Source organism: Mercenaria mercenaria, chromosome 2 (genome assembly GCF_021730395.1).
Source record: "Mercenaria mercenaria strain notata chromosome 2, MADL_Memer_1, whole genome shotgun sequence".
In the NCBI taxonomy this organism is placed as follows: domain Eukaryota; kingdom Metazoa; phylum Mollusca; class Bivalvia; order Venerida; family Veneridae; genus Mercenaria; species Mercenaria mercenaria.
The window spans coordinates 32,282,038-32,306,931 of record NC_069362.1 but is presented as its reverse complement, the minus strand read 5'-3'; the positions used below and the strand labels follow the sequence as shown (position 1 = coordinate 32,306,931).

General features: G+C 36.1%; 1 protein-coding gene across 1 annotated transcript in view; it reads left to right on the top strand.

Annotated features, from left to right (window-relative positions):
- The window catches only part of LOC123563651 (cAMP-dependent protein kinase regulatory subunit), a 63,844-nt gene that overhangs the window by 19,442 nt on the left and 19,508 nt on the right, over positions 1-24,894 (top strand). Inside the window, exons 3-5 of the mRNA XM_053525124.1 lie at positions 11,896-11,987; positions 13,106-13,167; positions 19,789-19,839. Of these exons, the coding sequence (XP_053381099.1) occupies positions 11,896-11,987; positions 13,106-13,167; positions 19,789-19,839 (205 nt within the window). The remainder of the gene's footprint in view (positions 1-11,895; positions 11,988-13,105; positions 13,168-19,788; positions 19,840-24,894) is intronic.

Below are 24,894 nucleotides of genomic sequence, written 5' to 3'. Positions count from 1 at the left end.
CATGTTTAGGTAAACTTTTCTTCTAAACTATCAAAGCTATTGCTTTGAAACTTGCAACAGTTGTTTACCATCATAAGCTGACTCTGTATATCAAGAAACATAACTCCATCCTGCTTTTGTAAGAATTATGGCCCATTTTGGACTTGGAAAATCATGGGTAGGACAATATTCCTATTATACAGAGACAAAAAAATCAGATGAGCGTCTGTACCTGCAAGGCGGTGCTCTTGTTCTCCGAGTTATTGCCCTATGATTATTCAACATTACTTTACTAAAGCACAATTTCTTGTCCAGAATATCTCTTAGCAACCACTTGTGCAAATTCTATGAAACTTTATAGGATCCTTTGATCCCCAGAGGAGATGCACATATTGTCTTCATGTTCCTGTTGGATGATTTGTCACTGAGTTAATGACATTTGTTTATTCAGCATAAATGTACCATAGCACCATTTCTTGTCCAGAGTAAGTTCCTCAGTAACCACTTGCTGGAATTCAACAAAACTTCATAGGAAGCTTCATTCCGAAGAGGAGAAGCAAATATGCCTGCTAGCCTATGCCTTGTCTAATTTTCTTTAGCATGAGACTACCAGTTGGGAGCAAGGTAAACAGCCTACGTGAAAATTTGACAGAATGTTATATGGGGAAATGGCCAGTTTCCTGTAACAGAACATCATAGATAGGATTGTGGAAGATTTTAGGTAAACTGACCATAACATGACTAAAATATTAAAAAACAGCTTAAAACTAGTACACAAAACAAATATATAATTATGATAAAATCTGTTGGGTGCAATAGATATTTTCTCCTATAACTGACAATGGAAATTGTATACCAAAGTCAATTATCCTGTATTATTGTGATGTGATGAAATCGGTAAAAAAGTTACTGCTGCGTATGTAGTCCAGACTGAAACTTATAGAGTAACAGATTAGATAAAAATCATGGCTACAAAATTATATGATGAAATCGTGGATAAATTATCTGATGAAATAAATTATCAAATGGCTACATTTGCATTAGTAAACATTATTTTAGATGACATGCTTTTATTGCAGGGTTGTTTTTTTTCCAATAGTTTGGAAATGGTACAGGTACCCATGCAATTGGGAAAAATCGCATCGTTTTTGGTCAAATTGGGAATTTCTATGAAGCCAATTTATAGTAATTAATTTAACATGACAATTGAAAAGGCTTGGAACTCTGTTTAATCATTAATCATACGAGGATGAACATGTTGATTCACTTGTTGGTAATGGCGGTTCGCCATACCTAACAGTGACCAACCTCTCTTCCCCCTTTATTGCTTGGTGATGCACCCTCTTCTTATTGAACATTCTGTTATTTTGAAAGCCTTTCATAGATTCTTTTATTCTTTTCCAGCTGCCTTAATCTTTTTCGTGGGGGGGGGGGGGGGGGGGGGGGGGGCCTCCGTGGCCGAGTGGTTAAGGTCGCTGTCTTCAAATCACTTGCCCCTCATCAATGTGGGTTCGAGCCTCACTCGGGGCGTTGAATTCTTCATGTGAGGAAGCCATCCAGCTGGCTTACGGAAGGTCTGTGGTTCTACCCAGATGCTCGCTTGTGATGAAATAATGCACGGAGGGGCACCTGGGGTCTTCCTCCATCATTAAAGCTGGAAAATTGCCATATGACCTATCATGTGTCGGTGCGACGTTAAATCCAAAAAAAATAATAATAATAATATTTTTGGTAGTATTTGCTGTTGTGCGACATTTTATCAGTAAAAATGGGAATCAATGCAAGTAACAATCATACCGCCAATAACTTTCTAATATTCTGTTTGGTCCCCAATCCCACATTCTTTTACAACAGTAGTTGCAAAACGTCCGAGTGTGAACACAGATGGAGAGTATTTATATTTACGGTACCTAAAAAAGTCATGCAGTCGTAAAAACACAATGCGCCGCATTTCACAGCTGATTTACTCTCAGTTTTAATTTTTGGAATTGGGAAAATTTTTAACAACAATTGGGAAAAATGGACACATTTTGGCATTGGGAATGGTACCATTTAGCGGTACCGCTCATATAAGTGAAAAAAATCTTGTGTTGTAACCTGAGAGTATTTTATTTTTGATAACAAACTCCTGGCTTTGCTTCTTGTAACAGCAGCCATTAAGGATGTCCCTGGTGAGATGGCATTTTCTGTAGGATGTAATTATTAGATGTACTATGGATTTTTTATAATAACTCGGCTTACGTGGAATTACAAGAAAAAGGAATCATTTAATGAAAGTATGGTCATCTAATTGGGAGGCAGAGCATTAACTTCTATATAATAACATTACAGATTTGAAGTCATACTTTTTGGCCTGGTTGTTTATTAGGTGTGCAGAAAAATATTAAGCCAAGAATAAAATTACATTAAAATTTTAGCGAACTTATGAATACTTTCTAAAATTAGCTTCTTGGAATGTTGCGGCCCATTAGGTTAATCTCCTGCTGGACCCATGGTAGACAAATAGTAGAAAAACTTTTTATGTTTTTGATTTTCAATGATTGTGTCATTTCAGTGAACTAAGACATTTTGAAATCCCTACTTTTGTTGATAAAGATGAATTTCTGCCATTTCATACAGATTAATACTATAAAGACGTGATTGATCAGAGCGTTGCTAATTTTTATTTTATTTACCCTGCAAAAGAGCAAATAGAGAAAACCGTATTTTTTGTGTAATTATTATTTGCCCAGCCCTGATAGATTGGTTTTCTGGTGTTTGAATTGCCACCAAACGGTCTATCATTTCTTTTATTAGGAGTCAGTCCTTGTTATATTTCATCTTGGCCTCTGCAATTACATCTTTCTACTGAATGTCATTTTTTTGTCCATTCCAATCCATAATATAGTGTCTAATATAAGATTAAAGGGCAGTATGTGTTAACCTGGAAGTGACTGTAAGCAGTTCTAGGGGAATATAGAAGATAGTTGTCTTTATGATTACTTTCTGTCATCATTGACCCAATTACTGAAGTCTTCTGGAGCAGAATCATAAGGAAAGGATATAGAGGCGAATTGAATAAAAAAGTGGAAACCACAGGTCACGATATATAAACCAAAATGTTGCAGGCTTGATTTGATTTAGCCTGTCCATGGAAGTAGTGGAAATGAATACTTGTGGATACAAGGAAGTCAATTTTAGTAAATAGAATTATGTTAGATTGATTTTCATATCACACTACCCTCAAACCTTATGACTGAAAAATTGTTGAAAAAGACGTTAAACCGAACACACACACACTCTCCTTCTGGGGTGGCATATACCGTAGATATTGAAATGTCCATTGTAAATCTTGATTTCATGTCTGGCACAGATGACCAGCATGAGACTAGAATGAACCATAAATCTATCCCTTGCTCTTTTAATTAGCTGACTTTATCAGATATCCTCTGATTTGTGACTTTTTCGTTAAGGCCACTACTTTTTTATCCCCTGCCAATGAAATTGGGAGAGGGGTATTGAAATGGCGTTGTCCGTCCGTCACGTCCGTGCGTCCGTGTGTGCGTGCGTGCGTGCGTCCATCCGCAGCCATTTCTCAGTAACTGGCAGGTAGAATTTCATGAAACTTGAAATAAACATGAACCAACATACTGCGATGATGCCCGTCAAGTTTTTTTTTGGATTGGTCAATTTCCCTTAGAGTTATTGCCCTTGATTTAATGAAAAATGCCCAAAAATGTCCGTCCGCAGCCATTTCTCAGTAACTAGAAGGTAGAATTTCATGAAACTTGAAATAAATATGAACCAACATGCAATGATGCCCATCAAGTTTTTTTTGGATTGGTCAATTTCCCTTAGAGTTATTGCCCTTGATTTAATGAAAAATCCACATCTGCAGCCATTTCTCAGTAACAAGCTGGTGGAATTTCATGAAACTTAAAATAAATATGAACCAACATACTTCGATGATGTCTGTCATTTTTTTTTTCAATTGGTCAATTTTCCTTAGAGTTATTGCCCTTTAATTGTTTGAAAATCTACAGATTTGTACATAACAAACCAACCAATTGGTAGAATTTCATAAAACTTCTTTCATTCTTTTCCATGAACATTTATTGTAAACATGTGAAGTTGTGTACCCACACCTGTCACTACCTTGCCTTCGTCACACCCCCTCCCCCCCCCCCCCCCCCCTCCCCCCCAAAAAAGAAAAAAAAATTCTTTCCTTTTTATTATTATTATTTTCAAACCTTCCATGAATATTTATCAACATGCAAAGTTGTACTGTTCCCCCACCTCACTCCTCCACCAAGTCATCCCCCCCCCCCCCCCCCCCCCCCCCGCCATTTTTTTTTTTTTTTTTTTTTTTTTTCATTTTTAATTTTCCATCAATATTTATAATCAACATCAATAATCGATGTTTTGTACCCTCACCCAGTCACCCCCGCTGCCCCCGCTTCCCCAACCAAAAAATAGCATTCATTTTCTGTTAAATTGATTTTGACAAATGAAATTATTTGCTTCTTAGTAACATCCTTAACTTTTTGCCAGATACATTTTTTTGCCATTCCTGACCACAAACCCTTTCGGCGGGGGATACCAATTCATCGACTTTGCTTGTTATTTTTTGGTTTACAAGATTTTTTTGGAAAAATGTCCACTGGTAGCTCGAAAAAAAAAAAAAAAGAAAAAAAAAAGACTTTTGCCCACCATGCGTGTGAAAACCAATATTTTCTGTATTAATTGACTTAAATCAGAGGAATAAATAAAACATTAAATATCCTTTCCATTTACTTGTCATTCCTGTTATTATAAAAATTCAAACATACCAACATTTTAATATCATTGAATGTCCAAGATGGTTTAACATTTAAAAATACCTGCACAACATTAATATTTAACTTCAGATCAGCTCTTGGATTTACATGAAATCCATGAAAAAAATGTACATGACTTCAGTGAACAAACACACTGCCATGACAAAAGGTGATGCTTCAAAACTTCCTATGTGTTAACGAATATATGAACATCATAACGTATTTACAGTTTATAGTCTGCTAAGTTTGACAAAAATCTATACTCTTGTGTGCACACATTGTGGTAATAGTATAGAAGGCCTAAAGCCTGAAAACACTGTTCGCAGAACTCCAGATTTTTCTTAATTACCACCGTTGGTTCAAGGTATATAGGTAGCACCTTAGCTACACATCACTCAGACTACATAAACATGTATTTTGAAGTTCTAGTTTAGAAGCAATGAGACGGGTAGGAATTATGACTGAAGAAATAATTCTAATCTTCCAATATTGATGTTGCAGGGTTGAATCTTTGGCACTGCTACATAACTTCAAGCATAGTGTAAATAACTGTGACCATTCTCCATCCCTCGACCATTGTGATCGAAGACACAAGATATGTGGATTCGAACCAACAATGTGCAGGCATGTATGGTTTTTCAGTAAAAACATTTGTAATGTTATGGACCTGTTGTTGTGTTGAACTTCGACGACAAATATTTATCCAAATCCTGCACACCGCAACTGCGTGCGCTGTCTATGCATCTTGCAGTCACAACTATCTCCTGGCCAACTTGATTCCGAACATAGTGTCGGGAACACCCGCTGATACCGTAACCTATATTTCGCTATGTCGGCACGCAAAAAACCTGCTTGTCCAGATTTAATAGATGCCCAAAAGTCAGCTTAAAAAAACACCACTATCAGTGGGCTCATATGGATGACTCTTTGTGTTTTTTAATCGAAATTATGAATCTATTACCGATATGACAACACTGTCTACAATACCTCGGCTTTATCCTTGTATCATAATTGTCAAGAAGGTATTATCAAAAGTCGATTCTACTAAAACATCGTTTATTTTTCGTTTCGCCACATGGTTGGCGGAATATGTTTTTAAGAAAAAAGTGCAATATATGCAATTTTTTTTTTTTCTACTTTTCGGAAATTACACTCGCCTGTTGCTTGTAAACAATTACCAAAATAATGCCTAATGCGTATTAAAAAAACTGCCCAATGATCAATTACAATGTGTGTCAGTAGAGAATTAGAAACTATTAACCTGCTTTATGGACTTTTGGTTATCTTGCTTTACTGATATTCTGTTCATAGCATACCTGTAAAACTTTTGTCAGGGTTTATGCAATTGCTATGTGATAGAAACATTTAGATGTAGTGCATTGGGTACAGTCATACTTTAGTGAATTACTCCAGTTTATATTTTAAATACTATGCACCGTTGTTCAAAGCTATGATAGGGTAGCACCTAGCGTACACATCCACATAGACTCATAAACATGTATTTGAAGTTCAGTTTAAAGCAATGAGACGGTAGGAATTATGACTGAAGAAATAATTCTAATCTTCAATATTGAGTTGCAGGGTTGAATCTTGGCACGCTATAACTTGCAGAGCATAGTCGTAAAATAAAAGTACCATCATACCAATCCTCGGCCATTGTGGTTCAGACACAATTGTGGGACTTTGCGAACTAACATACAGTACCTGGTTGGTTTTCAGTAAAAACATTTTTAATGGTGTATAACCATTGTTGCTTGTGGGTGTGAACTTCGACGAACAAATATTTGTATCCAAATCCTGCAACACCGCAACTGCGTGATGCTGTCTAATGCAGTCTTGTCATGTCACAACTATTCGTCCTGCTACTGTGATTCCCCGAACGATTAGGTATATGGGAATCACCCGACTGATAGCCGTACCTATTTTCGCTAATGTCGGCACGCAAAAAAACCTTGCTTTGTCCAGATTTAATAGACGATGCACCCCAAAAAGTCAGCTTAAAAAAACACGCACTCATCGTGGGGGCTGCCATGATGGATGACTGCTTTACGTGTTTTTAATCGAAATTTATGAATGGTGTTACCGATATGAAAACCAGTCTACAATACCTCGGCTTTTATCCTTGTATGCATAATGTGTCCAAGATAGTGTATTTAGTCAAAAATGTCGATTCGTACTTAAAAACATTCGTTTTTTTTTTTTCGTTTCGTCCCACATTCGGTTCGGTCGGGAAAATATGTTTTTAAAAAAAAAGTGAAATTGCAATTTTATTTTTTTTTTTCTACTTTTCGGAAAATTACACTCGCCGGTTTTGTAAACCAATTTATTAAAAATAAGTGGCCTAATGGCTGTATTAAAAAAACTGGCCCCAGTGATCAACATTACAAGATGATGTGTCACATAGAAGAACTTTAACTCTGCCCTCTGTACTTTTGGGTTATCTTGCTTTACTGAATATTCTTGTCCAATGCATACCTGTAAAACTTTTGTAGGGGGTTTATGCAAGTTGCATATGATGATAGAAAACATTTAGATGAAGTGCATTGTACAAGGTCCATTACTTTTTTCAATTATCTCCTTTTATTGATATTTTTAGAAGTACTGAGCATGTTTCTTTGTAAAGCTAGTAATTTCAGAGAAATTAGAAACAAAGCGCCAATAGTAGTCACATATTCCTAAAAATGATCTTACTTCATGCACACAGGAAAGAGCTATAGATTCCATCCAGTTAAAATGAAACTTGGTATTCATCCCTAGTATGAAGTGGAAATGTGCATATTACCAGGACTTGCATAATTATCTTGTTGTTAATTTTTGAGTTATAACTCTTGTTTGGACTTGTAAATATTACAGCTATACCTGTACTTCATGTACTTAAGCCTTGTTAAAAACCTTGTTAACCCTTCATGAAAATTTGTCAGAATATTTGGCTCTATGAATTCTAGGACAAACTAGGTTACCTGAGGTTAAAATCTAGGACATTAGGTTAAATCCTAGAAAAAACTTTGTTAACACTTCTGAGAACATGTCAAATCATGGAAAGACCTTGTTAACACTCCATATTTATATATCCCCCACCAATGGGGGAGACATTGTTTTTGCCCTGTCCGTCCTTCCTTTTGTCCGTCACACTTCATTTCAGATCAATAATTGGAGAACCATTTGATGTAGAACCTTCAAACTTCATAGGGTTGCAGGGCTTATGAAGTAGACGACCCATATTATTTTTGGGGTCACCCCATCAAATGTCAAGGTCATAGGGGCCTGAACATGGAAAACCATTTCAGAACAATAACTTGAGAACCACTTGATCCAGAATGTTGAAACTTCATAGGTTGATTGGACATGCAGAGTAGATGACCCCTATTGATTTTACGGTCACGCTTTTAAAGGTTAAGGACACAGGGGCCTGAACATGGAAAACCATTTTCTGAGTTACATAAAACATGGTCAAAATGTATGTCTTCATGAAATCTGTGCCAAATTAGATACTAGGGTTAGGGTTTAGGTCAGGTAAAATACACAGGGCCTTCAGGGAGACTTAACCATAGTACATCATTCTGTACCTTGTGCACTCAACTCTTGGTGTCCGTCATCAACATGAAGTAAACCACATATGCACACATATCAATTGCACATACGTCAGAATTTTATTTTGAAGTGTGCCCCTTTCTTAAGGTTTCGATGGAGGCCTTGAGAAACAAAATTCAAACAACACCAAATCATAGAAAGAAAGAGTTGTTTGACATGAAAATTGAACAGCATGTAAAACATGTATATTACTTTACGAAACAAGTGTCAGTATACTGATATAAACATTGAATTCCGGAAAAGGGCTGCCTAAAGGGGCTCCACTTCCGGACAGTTAAACGCCTTTAAAAACTCACCATTTTCAAAGAACAGTTACACATGTTTGTTTTGATGCATTTGCAGTAGCGTGCGAGTGGTGAAATTTCGCATAACAACGTGGAACACAGTTTTCAGCAATTGTTTATCTTTATTTCTTTACAAATGGCATTCATTTACAAAGGGAGACAACTGTTCCCGATTATTTTAAATACAAATGGCATTCATTTTCAAAGGGAAACAACTTTTTCGGATTATTTTAAGTAACTTTTGAGAAAAAGTTGTCTCCCTTTGAAAATGAATGCCATTTGTAAAGAAAAAATGATAAACAATTGCTGAAAACTATGTTCCACCTTGTTACGTGAAATTTCACCACTCGCACGCTATTGCAAATGCATCAAAACAAACATGTGTAACCGTTCTTTGAAAATGGTGAGTTTTTAAAGGCGTTTAACTGTCCGGAAGTGGAGCCCCTTTTGGCAGCCCTTTTCCGGAATTCAATGTTTATATCAGTATACTGACACTTGTTTCGTAAAGTAATATACATGTTTTACATGCTGTTCAATTTTCATGTCAAACAACTCTTTCTTTCTATGATTTGGTGCTGTTTGATTTTTGTTTCTCAAGGCCTCCATCGAAACCTTAACTTTATATTTCATTCTGTCAAACATTTTCAGGAGGCATATGTTACAGAATGTTAACAGCAATCTTTTTGAGGGAAATAAAACAGAGTCAGACTTGATAAATAAAATATGATTCTTGTTTCAAAAAAAGTGGAGGAAAATAAAACTAAATAGGATTTGATAAATAAAAAATAGATATTTAAAAGTCTTCTTTTGTTCTACCTACATACATGTACATAGTTCAATGAAAGTTCTCTTCATAAGCTGGTCAATGTTTGGGCCACTCTAAACCACAGATAACTAAGGTACTTTCCTCCTCCCCTTTAGCCTTTGAGCAATCAGTTATGTAGTCTGAACAAAAAATGTGTAATAAAATAAAATACAATGATGAAAAGTTATGAAAATGATGATGACACAGTGTAATTGATATTATGATAAATGTCTATACAAACTAGGTCCCTAGAGTCTTTCAACCTCGGGCATAATATAAGAACCATTTGTCTGAAACATTATTATGAATGGAACAGTGTTTCCTGAAAAACATTTTTCTTCCGTGTTCATCAAAATATTTGATACATCAAGGTGTATAATAATGATCATCACATAATTGAAGAATCCAGGAAACAATTATTGTAAACCTCACCCCCTGGTTCAGTAGGAAAAGCTCAAGAGGAGGGGTTGTGAGTTTGATTCCTGGGCATGTTATATGTTCTCCAGAATGAATTTACAAAAGACAAGTGTGTTTGAAGTCATTATATTTCATCCTCCAGTGAAGGGTTACCTAAGACTTGCTAGTTATTAAGTCAAAATTGCCAGCTTCCTTTGGAGAAAACGTCAGTACTGTATTGTCAGCTACTTGTTGACAAAAGGTTAGTACTGTTTTGTCAGCTACTTGTTGACAAAAGGTTAGTACTGTTTTGTCAGCTACTTGTTGACAAAAGGTTAGTACTGTTTTGTCAGCTACTTGTTGACAGCTACTTGTTGACAAAAGGTCAGTACTGTATTGTCAGCTACTTGTTGACAAAAGGTCAGTACTGTATTGTCAGCTACTTGTTAACAAAAGGTCAGTACTGTATTGTCAGCTACTTGTTAACAAAAGGTCAGTACTGTATTGTCAGCTACTAATTATTGACAAAAGTACTGTATTGTCAGCTACTTGTTGACAAAAGGTCAGTACTGTATTGTCAGCTACTGATCATTGACAAAAGGTCAGTACTGTATTGTCAGCTACTTGTTGACAAAAGGTTAGTACTGTATTGTCAGCTACTAATTATTGACTAAAGGTCAGTACTGTATTGTCAGCTACTTGTTGACAAAAGGTTAGTACTGTTTTGTCAGCTACTTATGCAGAGTAGATGACCCCTATTGATTTTGGGGTCACTCGATCAGGTGAAGGTCACAGGGGCCAGAACATGGAAAACCATTTCCAATTCATAACTTGAGAACCACTAGGCCCAGAATGTTGAAACTTAGTGGGATCATTGGACATACCAACTAGATGATCCCTATTGCAGCAAACCATCAGTGTCTCATTGACTTTCGCTTCTGTCCCCGATTGACTTCTTGCCTACTATGCATTGGGGGAAACATGAGCTTTTCTACAAAAGCATCTTCTAGTTAGATTAACTGAAATACTGTTGACTCATTACAGTAACTGAAATACTGTTGACTCATTACAGTAACTGAAATACTGTTCTAACAAAATACTGTTGACTCGTTAGATTAACTGAAAATTTACTGTTGAAAAACAGTAAACTTCACTACTGTTGCATTGTTTTCATTACTCTGCTGATTTTTATGCCCCTGAAGGGAGGCATATTAATTGTCAACTGTCCGTCCGTTCGTTAGTTCCTCACAACGTTAACTTTTTGCTTGAAGGTGACGTTAACTTTTTGCATGAAGGCACTTTACTCGCGAACCACTGCACCCAGGACCTTCAAACTTCACATGCTGAGAGTACTTATTGAGTACACGACCCCTACTGACTTTGGGGTCACCAGGTCAAAGGTCAAGGTCACCAGGTCAAAGGTCAAGGCGCTGCGGGGGCATTTGTCACCATTAGTGACACCTCTTGTTTTGTTTTAACTTTGATAACATATTTTTTTTAACGTTGATAAAATAGATCTAATAAATTAATATAGTTAATAGACCATGGCCAGTTCATATGAATTCAGTGCAAAAAAAAGCAATTTTATGGGAATAAAATATAATTTCGGATGACAGTTTTTGTTTTTCCTTTCTTGGAGAATATAATTTAGAAAGAGTTAATTCAGATTTTGTTTTATTAACCCTTAGGGCTTTCCACTGGTGCAAGAAACTACAAACTTCTCTGCCTTTTTCGTGCCATAACAGGCATTTGAGCTTTCAGGAACACTGCCTAAATGTCTGGAAATGCCTGCCCACATGGTGTTTCAAAGTAATTTGTTTAAGAGGGTTTTAGATTGATAAAATATTCCACAGTAATTTTAAGGTTGCACATTCTATACTTGAAAGCAGTGACATGTACTGTTGCTTCCTAATTGAATTTTAGCAATATTTCTGGGCATCGTAGGAAGAAATAATTTTATTAACATTTAATCTGTATTAGAGATACTATTTTGACCTTATATAATTGTGTGTTATTTGTATATCTGATGTATTTTTATCTCCAGGTTGTTCCAAAAGACTACAAAACGATGGCTGCTCTATCCAAAGCTATATCCAAAAATGTCTTGTTTTCCCACTTAGATGACACAGAGAGAAGGTAGTGTTTTTTCTTACCATATGAGTTGCACCATGAAAAAACCGACATAGTGCGTTTGCGACCAGCATGGATCCAGGCCAGACTGCGCGGATGCGTAGGCTGGTCAGGATCCATGCTGTTCACTTTCAAAGCCTATTGCAATTAGAGAAACTGTTAGCGAACAGCATGGATCCTGACCAGACTGCACGGATACCCAGGCTGGTCTGGATCCATGCTGGTCGCAAACACACTATATTGGTTTTCTCATGGCATGGCTCATATAGTCAGAAGTAGTATCTTATAGTGACTAATCCACACATTGTGATTTGTGATTTTTAAAATAGCCAGCTCAAATGTCATAGAATATATTGAATTGAGAAGAGTTTAAGATAAAATTTCAGTAAGATCTCCATAAATTCAAGGCAGCTGGAAATATTAAACTAAATCATTTTTTAATGTCCTCCAGAATAGCAGAAAACAATTCAATCTTTAAGACTAAAAGACTGTACTAATCACAATTCACAGAGTTGATCATTTATTTGAAGCCTGCATGTGAAGTCATCATTCACATACCCACAGGATAGAGTTTCAGAATTGAAATTGTCTCCAACTCTCAAATGAAATGTTTTAGTCTGAAGAAAGTAAACGAGATTTGTTTCTTGAAAATGAGCTGCAGTTGTTCTGGTTTGTTACCAGGGAAAAGCAATCTGATAGATTGTAATATAATAGAGAAATATGTTCTCTGTCCTGCTGATTAGTAAATTGATTTGGCTCTAGAAATAGTACAGAATTGTCAATTTGTATGAACTAGGTTATGTATGTTAGAATATCATTAATTTTATAACAAGTGGTTTACCCGTAAGGACAGTCAGTAATTTCAGAGCAATTGCGTTTTCTCTGTGATTTCAGCACCTTTTGGCAGTAACAGAAAAGTTTTTTTTCCTTAACAACCAGAGAATGTCGCAATCGCACATGGAGAATACATGATTGAACAGAAAATGTTGATTCCCATTACGGGTCCACTACCTTAAACTGATAATATCCCTCTGCTCTGCTTCTATAGTATGCTGACTGAGTGCCGTAAGTTCATGCCATGTTCTTCATTTCTTGTAAAATTTATATTTCTTGTTTGTTTTCAGTGATATTTTCGATGCCATGTTTCCGGTTCACAGACATGCAGGGGAGGTTATCATACAACAGGGTAGGTAATTGTGTCATACAATAATGTGTATGTCATGTTGATTCTGAAATGTATTATGATCCTACAGTATTCAACCAGTGCCTTCCTACTGCCTTTACAGAGCAAGTAACAAATTTATAACACAGCTTTAGATAGATTTAACCTTAGACTGGTGGTATCCTTTTGATTTAGGAAAATAGTTCATCTTTCTCATAGTAAAAGTTGGGCAAAGATTTTATCAACTGACCCTGAAAGTGGTTTTAAGTTAAGATTTGGTGGTGTCAGTTACTTTTGTTGTCAAGTACATATAGGGTATCAGCTCTGATCAGTGATGCGCAGTAGCTGTAAATTTGCAACTAACCTACAAGATATCATTTGACTGGGTGATTTTGACCTTCTGAAGGACAGCTGTGAATGTGTGCAGTTCATAAAACATAAATAAAATCTTATGCATTACGCATAGACAAAATACTAGACCCATTGAGCAAGAGAGTTAGATATCCAAGTATCCAAGCCTGATGTCTGATGCAAACGTCTGGTTGTTGTGTCAGTTTGTCAATTGTTCTACCCCTCTGAACAGTTTCATGGAGGAGATGCTTCATTTCTAGGGATAGGAGACTTTGCGGAACATAGATTTACTTAATGCCCTACTTCACCACAATGTTGTCAAGAGCAGCAGTAACTCTAACACAAATGAACAGAAACTGACCTCTTCTGCAAGGATTTATTGGTTATAGATCTGTAAAACAAAGTGTTATGTCCTTGTGTTCTAGAGGGATTGAATTATTGATGTCATTGGCTATTCAGTTTAGCATAATGAATGAGAATTTGTCTTTGAGAAGAAAACAAAATGACTTGAATTATTTCATTTTAATGATTTCAGACAACTTCAAACCCAAACAATGGGAAATAGTTTGTGCTCAGTCATGTTAAATTCTAATTATCCTGTATATTGCAGTACAATTCATTTCAATTTTGACTTTCTAAAAAGGCTGGAATTTGGTGAAGTGAGTACCCTGCTTAAGTCATGGTCACCTTTAGCAAGTCTATGCTATCGAAGGTGAAACATGCAGGGATATGATCTGCCGTTATGAGATGATGGTGCTGCATGCATCTTTCAGTCATTTCAATTCAAGTTCAGGGTCATAGCTTGGACTAAAGTTCAGATAGGTTTTCATGTCCACTTCATATCTGTTAATACCCTTAAAAGATTTTCAGATAACTTGTCATGCTGGTTCAAGGTGAAGGTTGTATCATGATAAAAATGTAGAAAACTTGGCATAAATGTTTGCAATATTGAGGCAACATGCTGAAACATTTCTATGATGTAGCAAGCATTTACACGTCATCCGTTCACTAATCCCTTTAAATGAAAAGGTATGGTGAAAACATATATATATATCTAAAGCAGTCTGTGTACCAGCACAATAGCATATGGAATACATTCATATATAGGAATTCAAAAAGGTTGATGTATGCTACTCAATAAAATATAAATGAACAAGTGAAATATGTCTGTATCCATTCTATAGTAAGACAAAAGCATTCATTAATTATTACACTTAAACAGTCAGTTTGCACTAAATACAGAGGTTAAATCACAATTCAGAAAGAAAGAAATTGTCAACCGTATACTGTGAAATCCTTTTATTTTGTTGGCTTGAAATTTTATGGTTTTATCCAAAATGGCTATACCCAGGGTGCATGATTTTGAAAGTTAAATAAATTAGGAATTTATTTGTTTGTAGGGTAATTTCAAGGATTGACACAACCACAGAAAATATTCCCCGAAAGATATAAATGAATGCACATATAATTGTTTGTATATGTATTATGTGTTTTACCTAATTTTATCTTTAGTTTTGAATGCTTCATTTATATTGCTGTACAAATGCTTGGAAAAACATAGTCAGAATCCACTATGTGCAAACAAACTATTTTTGTTAGTCCACTGAAAGTATTGCTAAAGCGCACTTAAGGAGAAAAAATTAGCTTTCTTGTCATGGGACCATGAGTTTGATCCCTGGGGGAGACATGATTATGTATCTCTGTGACAATTTTGATAGAAAACATCCTGTCTGAACTCACTGATTCATGTGGAGATGTTGGCAGTTAGTTAGTACTGATACAGAATTCAGGAACATTGCCTACAATTACCTGTGTTAAAAAACAGCTCAAACTCAACAACAAACATACAAACATACACCTAATATAATAGAAATTTTCCAAGAAAATATTTTCTGTTAAAATGACATTTACATACAGTCTAGGGAAATTTTAAGTAGGGTTTTACTTTGTGATGTTTATGTGTAGGAGGATAGGAAATAGAGAGACAGGGGGATCTTTCCTACTTCTGTCATTTATGAACATTAACAGTTTCCCTACAGAGTTTATTACAAGGTTTGGTGAAAATACTGCCAAATTAGAGAACTATTAGATGTAATTGTTGAGAAAAAAGCAATGTTGCCTATCAGCTGGAGAGCAATTTAGGCAATATATGAGATTGAAGGAAGGTCAGACAAGAACTTCTCATATTATTATAAATGAGCCGTGCCATGAGAAAACCAACATAGTGGGTTTGCGACCAGCATGGATCAAGACCAGCCTGTGCATCCATGCTTTGTGGTCAGGGTCCATGCTGTTCACTTTTAAAGCTTACTGCAATTAGAGAAACTGTTAGCGAACAGCATGGATCCTGACCAGACTGCGCGGATGCGCAGGCTGGTCTGGATCCATGCTGGTTGCAAAGCCACTATATTGGTTTTCCCATGGCATGGCTCAAATACATCTCAACTACAGATTTGTCATTGTGTCTTAGTTTCTTTCTGTTACTTAGATTTTTATCAAACTTTTTTTTTTAATTGCTTTTATATACACACCACCAGTAAAATTCCAGTGGGACGTTTATTAAGAAGAAGCTTCAAAACATAATATAAAAGCAGTGGTAAAAACAAAATATTATTATTTATTAAATAAGTGCAGTAAGGAAAGTATATGACCTCTCCATTTGCCCTGTTTTATGATGTTTTGAAAGAAATTTAAGTATTATAGGGGATGTAGCTTGACAGTTGATATATAAATACATAGAGACTAAATTATCATGCTGTAACACATTTTCACTTTGACTTAAAATAGACATGCCCTCTGATTTACTTCAGAATTTCAAAAAAAGAGAGATTGGTTTAGATAAGGAAAAGGATAAACCTGTATTGTTTGAATAGATATTACAAAGAACAGCTGCATTTCTTCTATGTTATATCAAATTTCAGGCGTGGAGCTAACATTATATTATATTATAGTCATGCTTCTGAGAGTTTTCTACATATTTTTATGGCCCCGAAGGTGGGCATATTAAAATCGCACTGTCCATCCGTGCATCCTTGTAAATTCTTGTCTGGGCTGTAACTCTTCCATCTATAAAGGGATTTTGAAATAACTAGCCTTAAATGTTCACCATAATGAGACGACCCAGACCCCTAGCTCCAAGGTCAAGGTCACACTTAAAGGTCAAAGGTTAACAGGATCTGTTCTGTGTTCTGTCAATAACTCTGCCATTCATCAAGGGATTTTGTAATTACTTGGCATAAAGATATTAATGTTCCCCATAATGAGATGACTTGTCATGCGTTAGATCCCAACCCCTATCTAAGGTCAAGGTCTCACTTAGGTTAAAGGTTTACATGGTTTGTTTCGTTTCCGGTCCTTAACTCTGCCGTTGATGAAGGGATTTAAAAATTACTTGGCAGAAATGTTCCCTATGATGAGATGACATGTCTTGCACAAGACCCAGACCCCTAGCTCCAAGGTCAAGGTCACACTTAGAAGTCAGTGGTGTTTCTTGTCTGGTCCATAACTCAGCTATTTATCAAGGTATTTGAAAATAGTTTGACACAAAAGTTAACCATATTGAGGTGTGTCACACTTGCGACCCACATCTCTTATGTCAAGGTCAAGGTCACGAAATGATGTGTGATTTTTTTGCGCAGACAACTGTAACATTCTTGGGTAGGCTTATCACCAATAGGGACAGCTCTTGTTTTAATTAAAAGAATGTTTTTGTTGATAAAAGTTTCTAAAACAGGAAGAATCACATAAAACTTTTCCCGCAACACCATCTTAAGGAAGTATTTTCTAAATTTCCTTAAAATTGACATTAATCTGGAGGCACGCAGCTTTAGGAAATAGAAGTTTGGAAAGATTTTATGCCATGTATTAATAATAAATTTTGTCAGTGAAGTATAGCAATTTTTAAGAAACAGTAAATAATAAGGTATTTGTATGACTATTACAAAAAGCAAAATGTAGAGCCAACTATTTATGATATTTTCTTCTTGGTCTGTTGATAACAATAGTATCAACAAATCAAGTTGTGTTATCTCCAAATGATTGTTCTGTATGCCAAGATCTGCAGTGCAATTTCCTCACATGCCAACTGTATAATTACCATGATGCCATTTCTGTATAATACCAGGCTACTTGCTGGCAATGCTTATTTTATGTTTTGATACTCTGTACAATACCATAGGTACGATAGAGCACCGTAAGTATAGCTTGGAGGAGACAAGATAATAACAGAAAATCAATGTGAAATAAACAACTGATTGACGTGTTTTTCCCCCAGCACTATGAGTGTGATCCTCACATTGTCACTTCATATTCAACAATATTTCCAGGTTATCATTATGATATGGACCACTTTTTTTCTAGATGCTGATGCTTGACACATGATGACATCTTTTTTTAACAAGTTGATTAAAGATGTTGTTATCCTTCCTGAGGAATGTTCACTAATTAAGAATTGACTTAGATTCTCTAGTTCATGCAAGTTTGTAATTAAGCTTCAGAGTGAGGACATACAATTTTCAGTGATATATATATATATATATATATATATAAAGACGGCATTGAAAGTCGAGATCAGATGATGTTGAAGCTCATTAATGTATAGGCACAACAATGCAGATGCTGTAAAACAACAGGCATTTAATAGCCCTAGTCTGGCAAAAAAGAACTTTAAAATGCTGCAATATAAGGCCATAATACGTTAACATTTTTCATTTAGTGCACACATTTTATAAAAGGTGTTTTAACAGCACATGATCTCCTTGTTAACAAGTGTTAAAACACTACTTGGGAGCAACAGTTTAATGCATAACATTTTATTGCAGTTTTATGCTAATTTGATTGATACAGAAACTGGTAAAGAGGTTGAGAAGCTTCTGGAGCAACAGCAGTCATATTGTTTGGAAAAAATCTCAGAATTGTTAGTAAAGATTGTGGAGTAATCCAGGATCAAGATTTCTAGTATGAAATTAGAAAAGTTAATTGTTGTTTTGGGAGATTTTAACTTCTTTAGAATAACTGAGAGAGGGATAAATGCTTCAATACATTAGATTACTATTTTTCTGGAACTGTTTCTGTGACATTCTTGTTTTAATATTTGATTGCCATGTTAGAAAAAAAAACTGTTGACGTTATCGCAAAGACATATAATTGAAAAAAAATGCACAAGTTATATTATCTAGAAAAATACGAATAAATCACCTGTGAGAGCGTTGTTTGCTGTAAAACTTTCATTTCAGTTACAAGTATTTCACAACTCTTACCAGTCTTTTAAGTAACATGAAATGAATGTAATATTAATTTATGAATGAAGTTAGATTTGAAATTATTTTTTTTAAATCTCGCATTGAAAATCTCATTTTTGCCAGTAAGTGGAAAAGGACTGCAGATTTTGTCAAAATCTTTACCTATGTGGTGTTCTTAAACTCAGCACAAGTGTGAATATTCCTCACAAGTAACAAACAACTTCCCCACACAAAACATAGATCTGAGGACCAGTGGCTTCAGATGTATCTCTTGTCAAATCATCAACTTCATAACCTGGCTGTCAAACTTATTCAGCTATGTGTAGCTTGTTGGGCCATATAGTTTCCGGAGTTTTGAGGAAAAGGTGTGTCTGTTAGCTGTTCCAAGTATTGATTTAACTTCTGCCTTAAAACCAATAAAGTGCTTATTAGTACAGAAATATGTCAGACCAGATATATTGAAGTATAGTTTCAGACACCACACTGAAGCAAAATCGTTACTAGAAAAGTTAATTGTATTCCGTCACACAAACCCATCACACAAACAGTATTGCACAGTTTTTCTGTCTGTTGAATTGTTACTGTCAGTGAATTTTACAAGCATTCTGTTAAATAAGGTATTGTCAGTGAAGAGAAAATCTTACCACTTGTAAATTACTGTGAATAAAGTAAGACAAAAAAGTAAGTTCAAGGCAGTATATTTACTCGATTGTGAAACACTCGCATATATAATATGTTTAAATAGCGTTCTTTAACACTATCCATGCGTTTCATGTTTTTTTTTTATTTCATTCTCACAAAATAATGATCCGCTCCCATGTCATTTAGGTTGCTTTTAATGTTCATTTGGAAGCATGCCTGGCATTCTGAATTATAAGTTGTACAAAGCTTTCATTTCAGCAAAGAAATTGTGTGTCTTTTTTATTTTTGGTAATTGACTGATGATCTATTTTGGTGAGGTGTGATGTAAAGCTAACTTTTGATATGTTTCTGTTATACATGGAAACATGTTTTGAGACAAAAGTGACACATAATTTTACATGTGTATTTTCAGGTGATGAAGGTGACAATTTCTATGTCATAGATCAAGGAGAAGTAGATGTAAGTACTAAATTTCAGTAAAAATGTACACTAGTTATGTCCCCCTTCGAAGAAGGAGGGGTATATTGTTTTGCAGATGACAGCCGGTAGGCCATTTGGTTGGTCTGTATGTAGACCAGTCCGTTTCTGGATGATAACTCAAGAACGCTTGGGCCTAGGATCATGAAAGTTAATAGGGAGGCTGGTCATAACCAGCAGATGACCCCTATTGATTTTGAGATCAGTAGGTCAAAGGTCAAGGTCACAGTGACCCGGAACAGTTGAACGGTTTCTGGATGATAACTCAAGAACGCTTGGGCCTAGGATCATTAAGTTGAATAGGGAGGTTGGTCATGACCAGCAAATGACCCCTATTGATTTTGAGTTCAGTAGGTCAAAGGTCAAGGTACAAAGACCCGGAACAGTTAAACGGTTTCTGGATGATAACTCGAGAATGCTTTGGCCTAGGATCATGAAAGTTGATAGGGAGGTACATCATAACCAGCAGATGATCCCTATTGATTTTGAAATCAGTATGTCGAAGGTCAATGTCACAGTGACCTGGAACAGTTAAACCGTTTCCAGACAATAACTTGAGAACGCTTTGGGCTAGGATCACGAAACTTGATAGGGAGGTTGATCATGACCAGTAAATGATCCCTGTTCATTTTGAGGTCAGTATGTCAACAGTCAAGGTCACAGTGACCCGGAACAGTTAAATATAGGGAGGTTGGTAATGACCAACAGATGACCCCTATTGATTTTGAGGTCAGTAGGCCAAAGGTCAAGGTAACATTGCACTGGAACAGTTAAACCGTTTCCTGACGATAACTTGAGAACGCTTGGGCCTAAGATCATTAAACTTAATAGGGAGGTTGATCATGACCAGCAGATGACCCTATTAATTTTAAGGTCAAAGGTCAAGGTCACATTGAGACAGAACAGTAGAACTTTTGTGTACAATGACCAAATAATTTTTGTTCCTTGTGCAATTACTAAATGCATCAAGGGGGGCATTTTGTGTTCTACGAGCTCTTGTTACATACAAAATTTTGTTTTGAAAGAAAGTAACTAATCAATTTATTAACTCTGTGGAGTACACTGTGCTCAAATTGAGCTATGATATGATATTTTGGCTTCCCTTGTCTATTTAGTGGCATAGTTTTCCCAATAATATTTTATCAAAACCTGATGAAACTTGGCACAATTGTTTGTTAGATGGTCCTTTTCCAAAGTTCTTCAAACAGTTCTACTGGAATGCATGAAGTGTCATGCGCAAGACTCAGACCCCTAGCTCCAAGGTCAAGGTCACACTTAGAAGTGAAAGGTTAACATGGTCTGTTTCTTGTCTGGTCCATAACTCTGCCATTTATCAAGGGATTTGAAAATAATTTGAGACAAATGTTAACCATATTGAGAAGGTGTGTCACGCTCGGGTCAAGGTCAAAGTCACAAAATGATTCATACCTAAACAATTCTGGCATATTTTGTGCAGACAACTGTAGCATTCTTGGGCACGCTTCGTGGGAGCTTTTGTCACTAAAAGTGATGGCTCTTGTTTGAAAATGCTTGTTAAACCTAAGAACTTCATTCTATTAATTATTAGCTCACCTGAGCACAAAGTGCTCAAGGGTGAACTTTTGTGGTCAGTGATTGTCTGGCGGCGTCCGTCAACACCTCCCAGCCTAAACCACCAGTCCAATTTTGATGAAACTTCACAGGAATGTTCCTTACTTGATCCTCATTAAGAATTAGTCAAAGAAATGAATTCCATACAGACTTCTGGTTGCCATGGCAACCGAAAGGAAAATTTAAAAAATCTTCTTGTCCAAAACCACAGTAGCTAGGGCTTTGATATTTGGTATGTGGCATCATCTAATGGTCCTCTACCAAGTTTGTTCAAATTATCCCCCTAGGGTCAAATATGGCCCAGCCCTGGAGGGGGTCACATGGTTTACATAGATTTATATAGGGAAAAACTTTGAAAATCTTCTTGTCCAAAACCACAGGGCCTAGGGCTTTGATATTTGGTATGTAGCATCATCTAGTGGTCTTCTACCAAGATTGTTCAAATTATCCCCCTAGGTTCAAATATGGCTCCGCTCCGGGAGTCCCAAATTTTACATAGACCTGTATGGAAAGAACTTTAAAAATCTTCTTGTCTTAAACAACAAGACCTAGACCTTTGATATTTGGTATGTAGCTTTACCTGGCAGTCCTCTGCCAAGATTTTTTGAATTATCACCCAGGGGTGAAAAGAGGCCCCGGCCCGGGGGTCCCAGTTTTACATAGACTTATATAGGAAAAAAACTTACAAAATCTTCTTGTCCCAAGTTTTACATAGACTTATATAGGAATTTTTTTTTAAAAATCTTCTTGTCTGAAAGTTCAAGGCCTAGGCCTTTGATACTTGGTATGTAGTATTGCCTAGTGGTTCTCTTTTCAAGAATGTTCAAATTATGCCCCTGGGGTGAAAAGAAGCCCTGCCCCGGGGGTCACTTATTATATGTGTTATATAGGAAAAAATACTTAAAAAATTACTGATCATATTTCCTAGACTTTTATTATAATTACCTGATGACCCTAAGTAATTAGGGGTCACTTGACTTTGACCTTGACCTACTGACCTACTTTTTTGTTTTTTTAAGATAGAGCCTTGAAATTTGGATGACAAGTTTTGCACACCGATCTTAAAACTGACTTTCAGTGACCATGAATGTGACCTACTGATCTACTTTTTTAATATTTTAGCATCAGTTTGACATTTGAAACATGTAGCTCATATTACTCAGGTGAGCGATCCAGGGTCATCATGAACCTCTTGTTTATGACAAATCATGTAAAAACAGTATTTCAGAATTTCTTCTTGTCATCAAGACAACATTAAAATTGATGGGTTTTACAGGCAATGTTGTTATTTGTCCCACAAGACTATTTATGAAACAAATTGTTATGTCTTATACAGAGACATTATCAGTGCTTCACTGGCTTCAGTATGAAGTGTGTCATCCTGTGTCTTGGGTTGTCCTTCAGAAATAAGACAACACTTTATGTATGCATGGTCTGAACATTATTTCGCTTTAGCAATGAAAATATCAGCTCAAATTATTAGAAATAAGATATCACACTTCAAACCAACTTGTGCTGGAATTGTTTTCATATGACTAAAAACTATGTTTGTTATAAAGTATTGGCTTTGAGCAGGCAATGGGTAATTAACCGAACTTCTGGAAGCATGTTCCTATCAATTAAAAGCAACAAAAGTTTATTATTCATCTCAGATGACATACAGCATGTGAACACTTCCTAATGGCTTAAATTGATTAATTGTGTTACATTCACAAATCACCATGCTTATCAGTCAATATATGTTGCTGATGCTGATATATAAATCTGACTGTGATTGAGAAATTCAATTACTTGGACTATACTCCAGAGATTGCCGTCAAAGATAAAGTAATTTCATTAGGCATATTGAGCATTCATCGGAAATATCAGAAATCAGAATTGCTATAAGGTTACTATTGTTGGTTTTAATTCAATTTTCCTGTGTTATTTTTCCATGTATTATTCTGTATACTGGCAGTAAAAGCACTGTAATAAAGTTGAAATAACCTTACAGCATGTCAGTGTTTGATAGAAAATAAATGGCTAAACCGTAAAGATAACTTTGTTTGCTTATATTTCTGTGGTGAAACAAAATCTTGAAGTTTACTTACCTACTTGGTATTGAACACAGACTTGAGTATTATGCACTGCCTTAAGTTAAATACACTGACTTTAGCATTATGCACTGACTTGAGTTACAGACATGAACTTGAGCATTATGCACTGACTTAAGTTACAGACACTGACTTTAGCATTATGCACTGACTTGAGTTAGACACTGACTTGAGTTACAGACATTGACTTGAGCATAATGCACTGACTTTAGTTACAAACATGAACTTGAGCATTATGCACTGACTTGAGTTACAGACACTGACATTAGCATTATACACTGACTTGAGTTACAGATATGAACTTTAGCATTATGCACTGACTTGAGTAACTGATACTGACTTTAGCATTATGCACTGACTTGAGTTACAGACACTGACTTTAGCATTATGCATTGACTTGAGTTACAAACACTGATTTTAGCATAATGCATTGACTTGAGTTACAAACATGAACTTGAGCATTATGCACTGACTTGAGTTACACACACTGACTTTAGCATACACTGACTTGAGTAACAGACACTGACATTAGCATTATGCATTGAGTTGAGTTACAGACACTGACTTTAGCATAATGCACTGATTTGAGTTACAGATACTGACTTTAGCATGTACTGAATTGAATTACAGACACTGACTTTAGCATTATGCACTGACTTGAGTTACAGACATGAACTTGAGCATTATGCACTGACTTGAGTTACAGACACTGACTTTAGCATGCACTGACTTGAGTTACAGACTCTGACATTAGCATTATGCACTGACTTGAGTTACAGACATAAAATTGAGCATTATGCATTGACTTGAGTTACAGACACTGACTTTACCATTATACATTGACTTGAGTTACAGGCACTGACTTTAGCATGCATTGAACTGAGTTACAGACACTGACTGAAACATTATGCACTGACTTTAGTTACAGACATGAACTTAGCATTATGCACTGACTTGAATTACAGACATGAACTTGAGCATTATGCACTGACTTGAGTTACAGACATGAACTTGAGCATTATGCACTGACTTGAGTTACAGACACTGACTATAGCATTATACACTGACTTGAGTTACTGACTTAAACATTTTTAGCTCACCTGAGCACAAAGTGCTCAAAGGTGAGCTTTAGTGATCACCCTGTGTCCGGCGTCGTCCGTCGTCCGTCCGTCCGTCCGTCCGTCCGTCGTCAACAATTTGACTGTTAACACTCTAGAGGTCACATTTTTGGCCCAATCTTAATGAAACTTGGTCAGAATGTTACCCTCCATAAAATCTTGGACGAGTTCGATATTGGGTCATCTGGGTTCAAAAACTAGGTCACCAGGTCAAATCAAAGGAAAAGCTTGTTAACACTC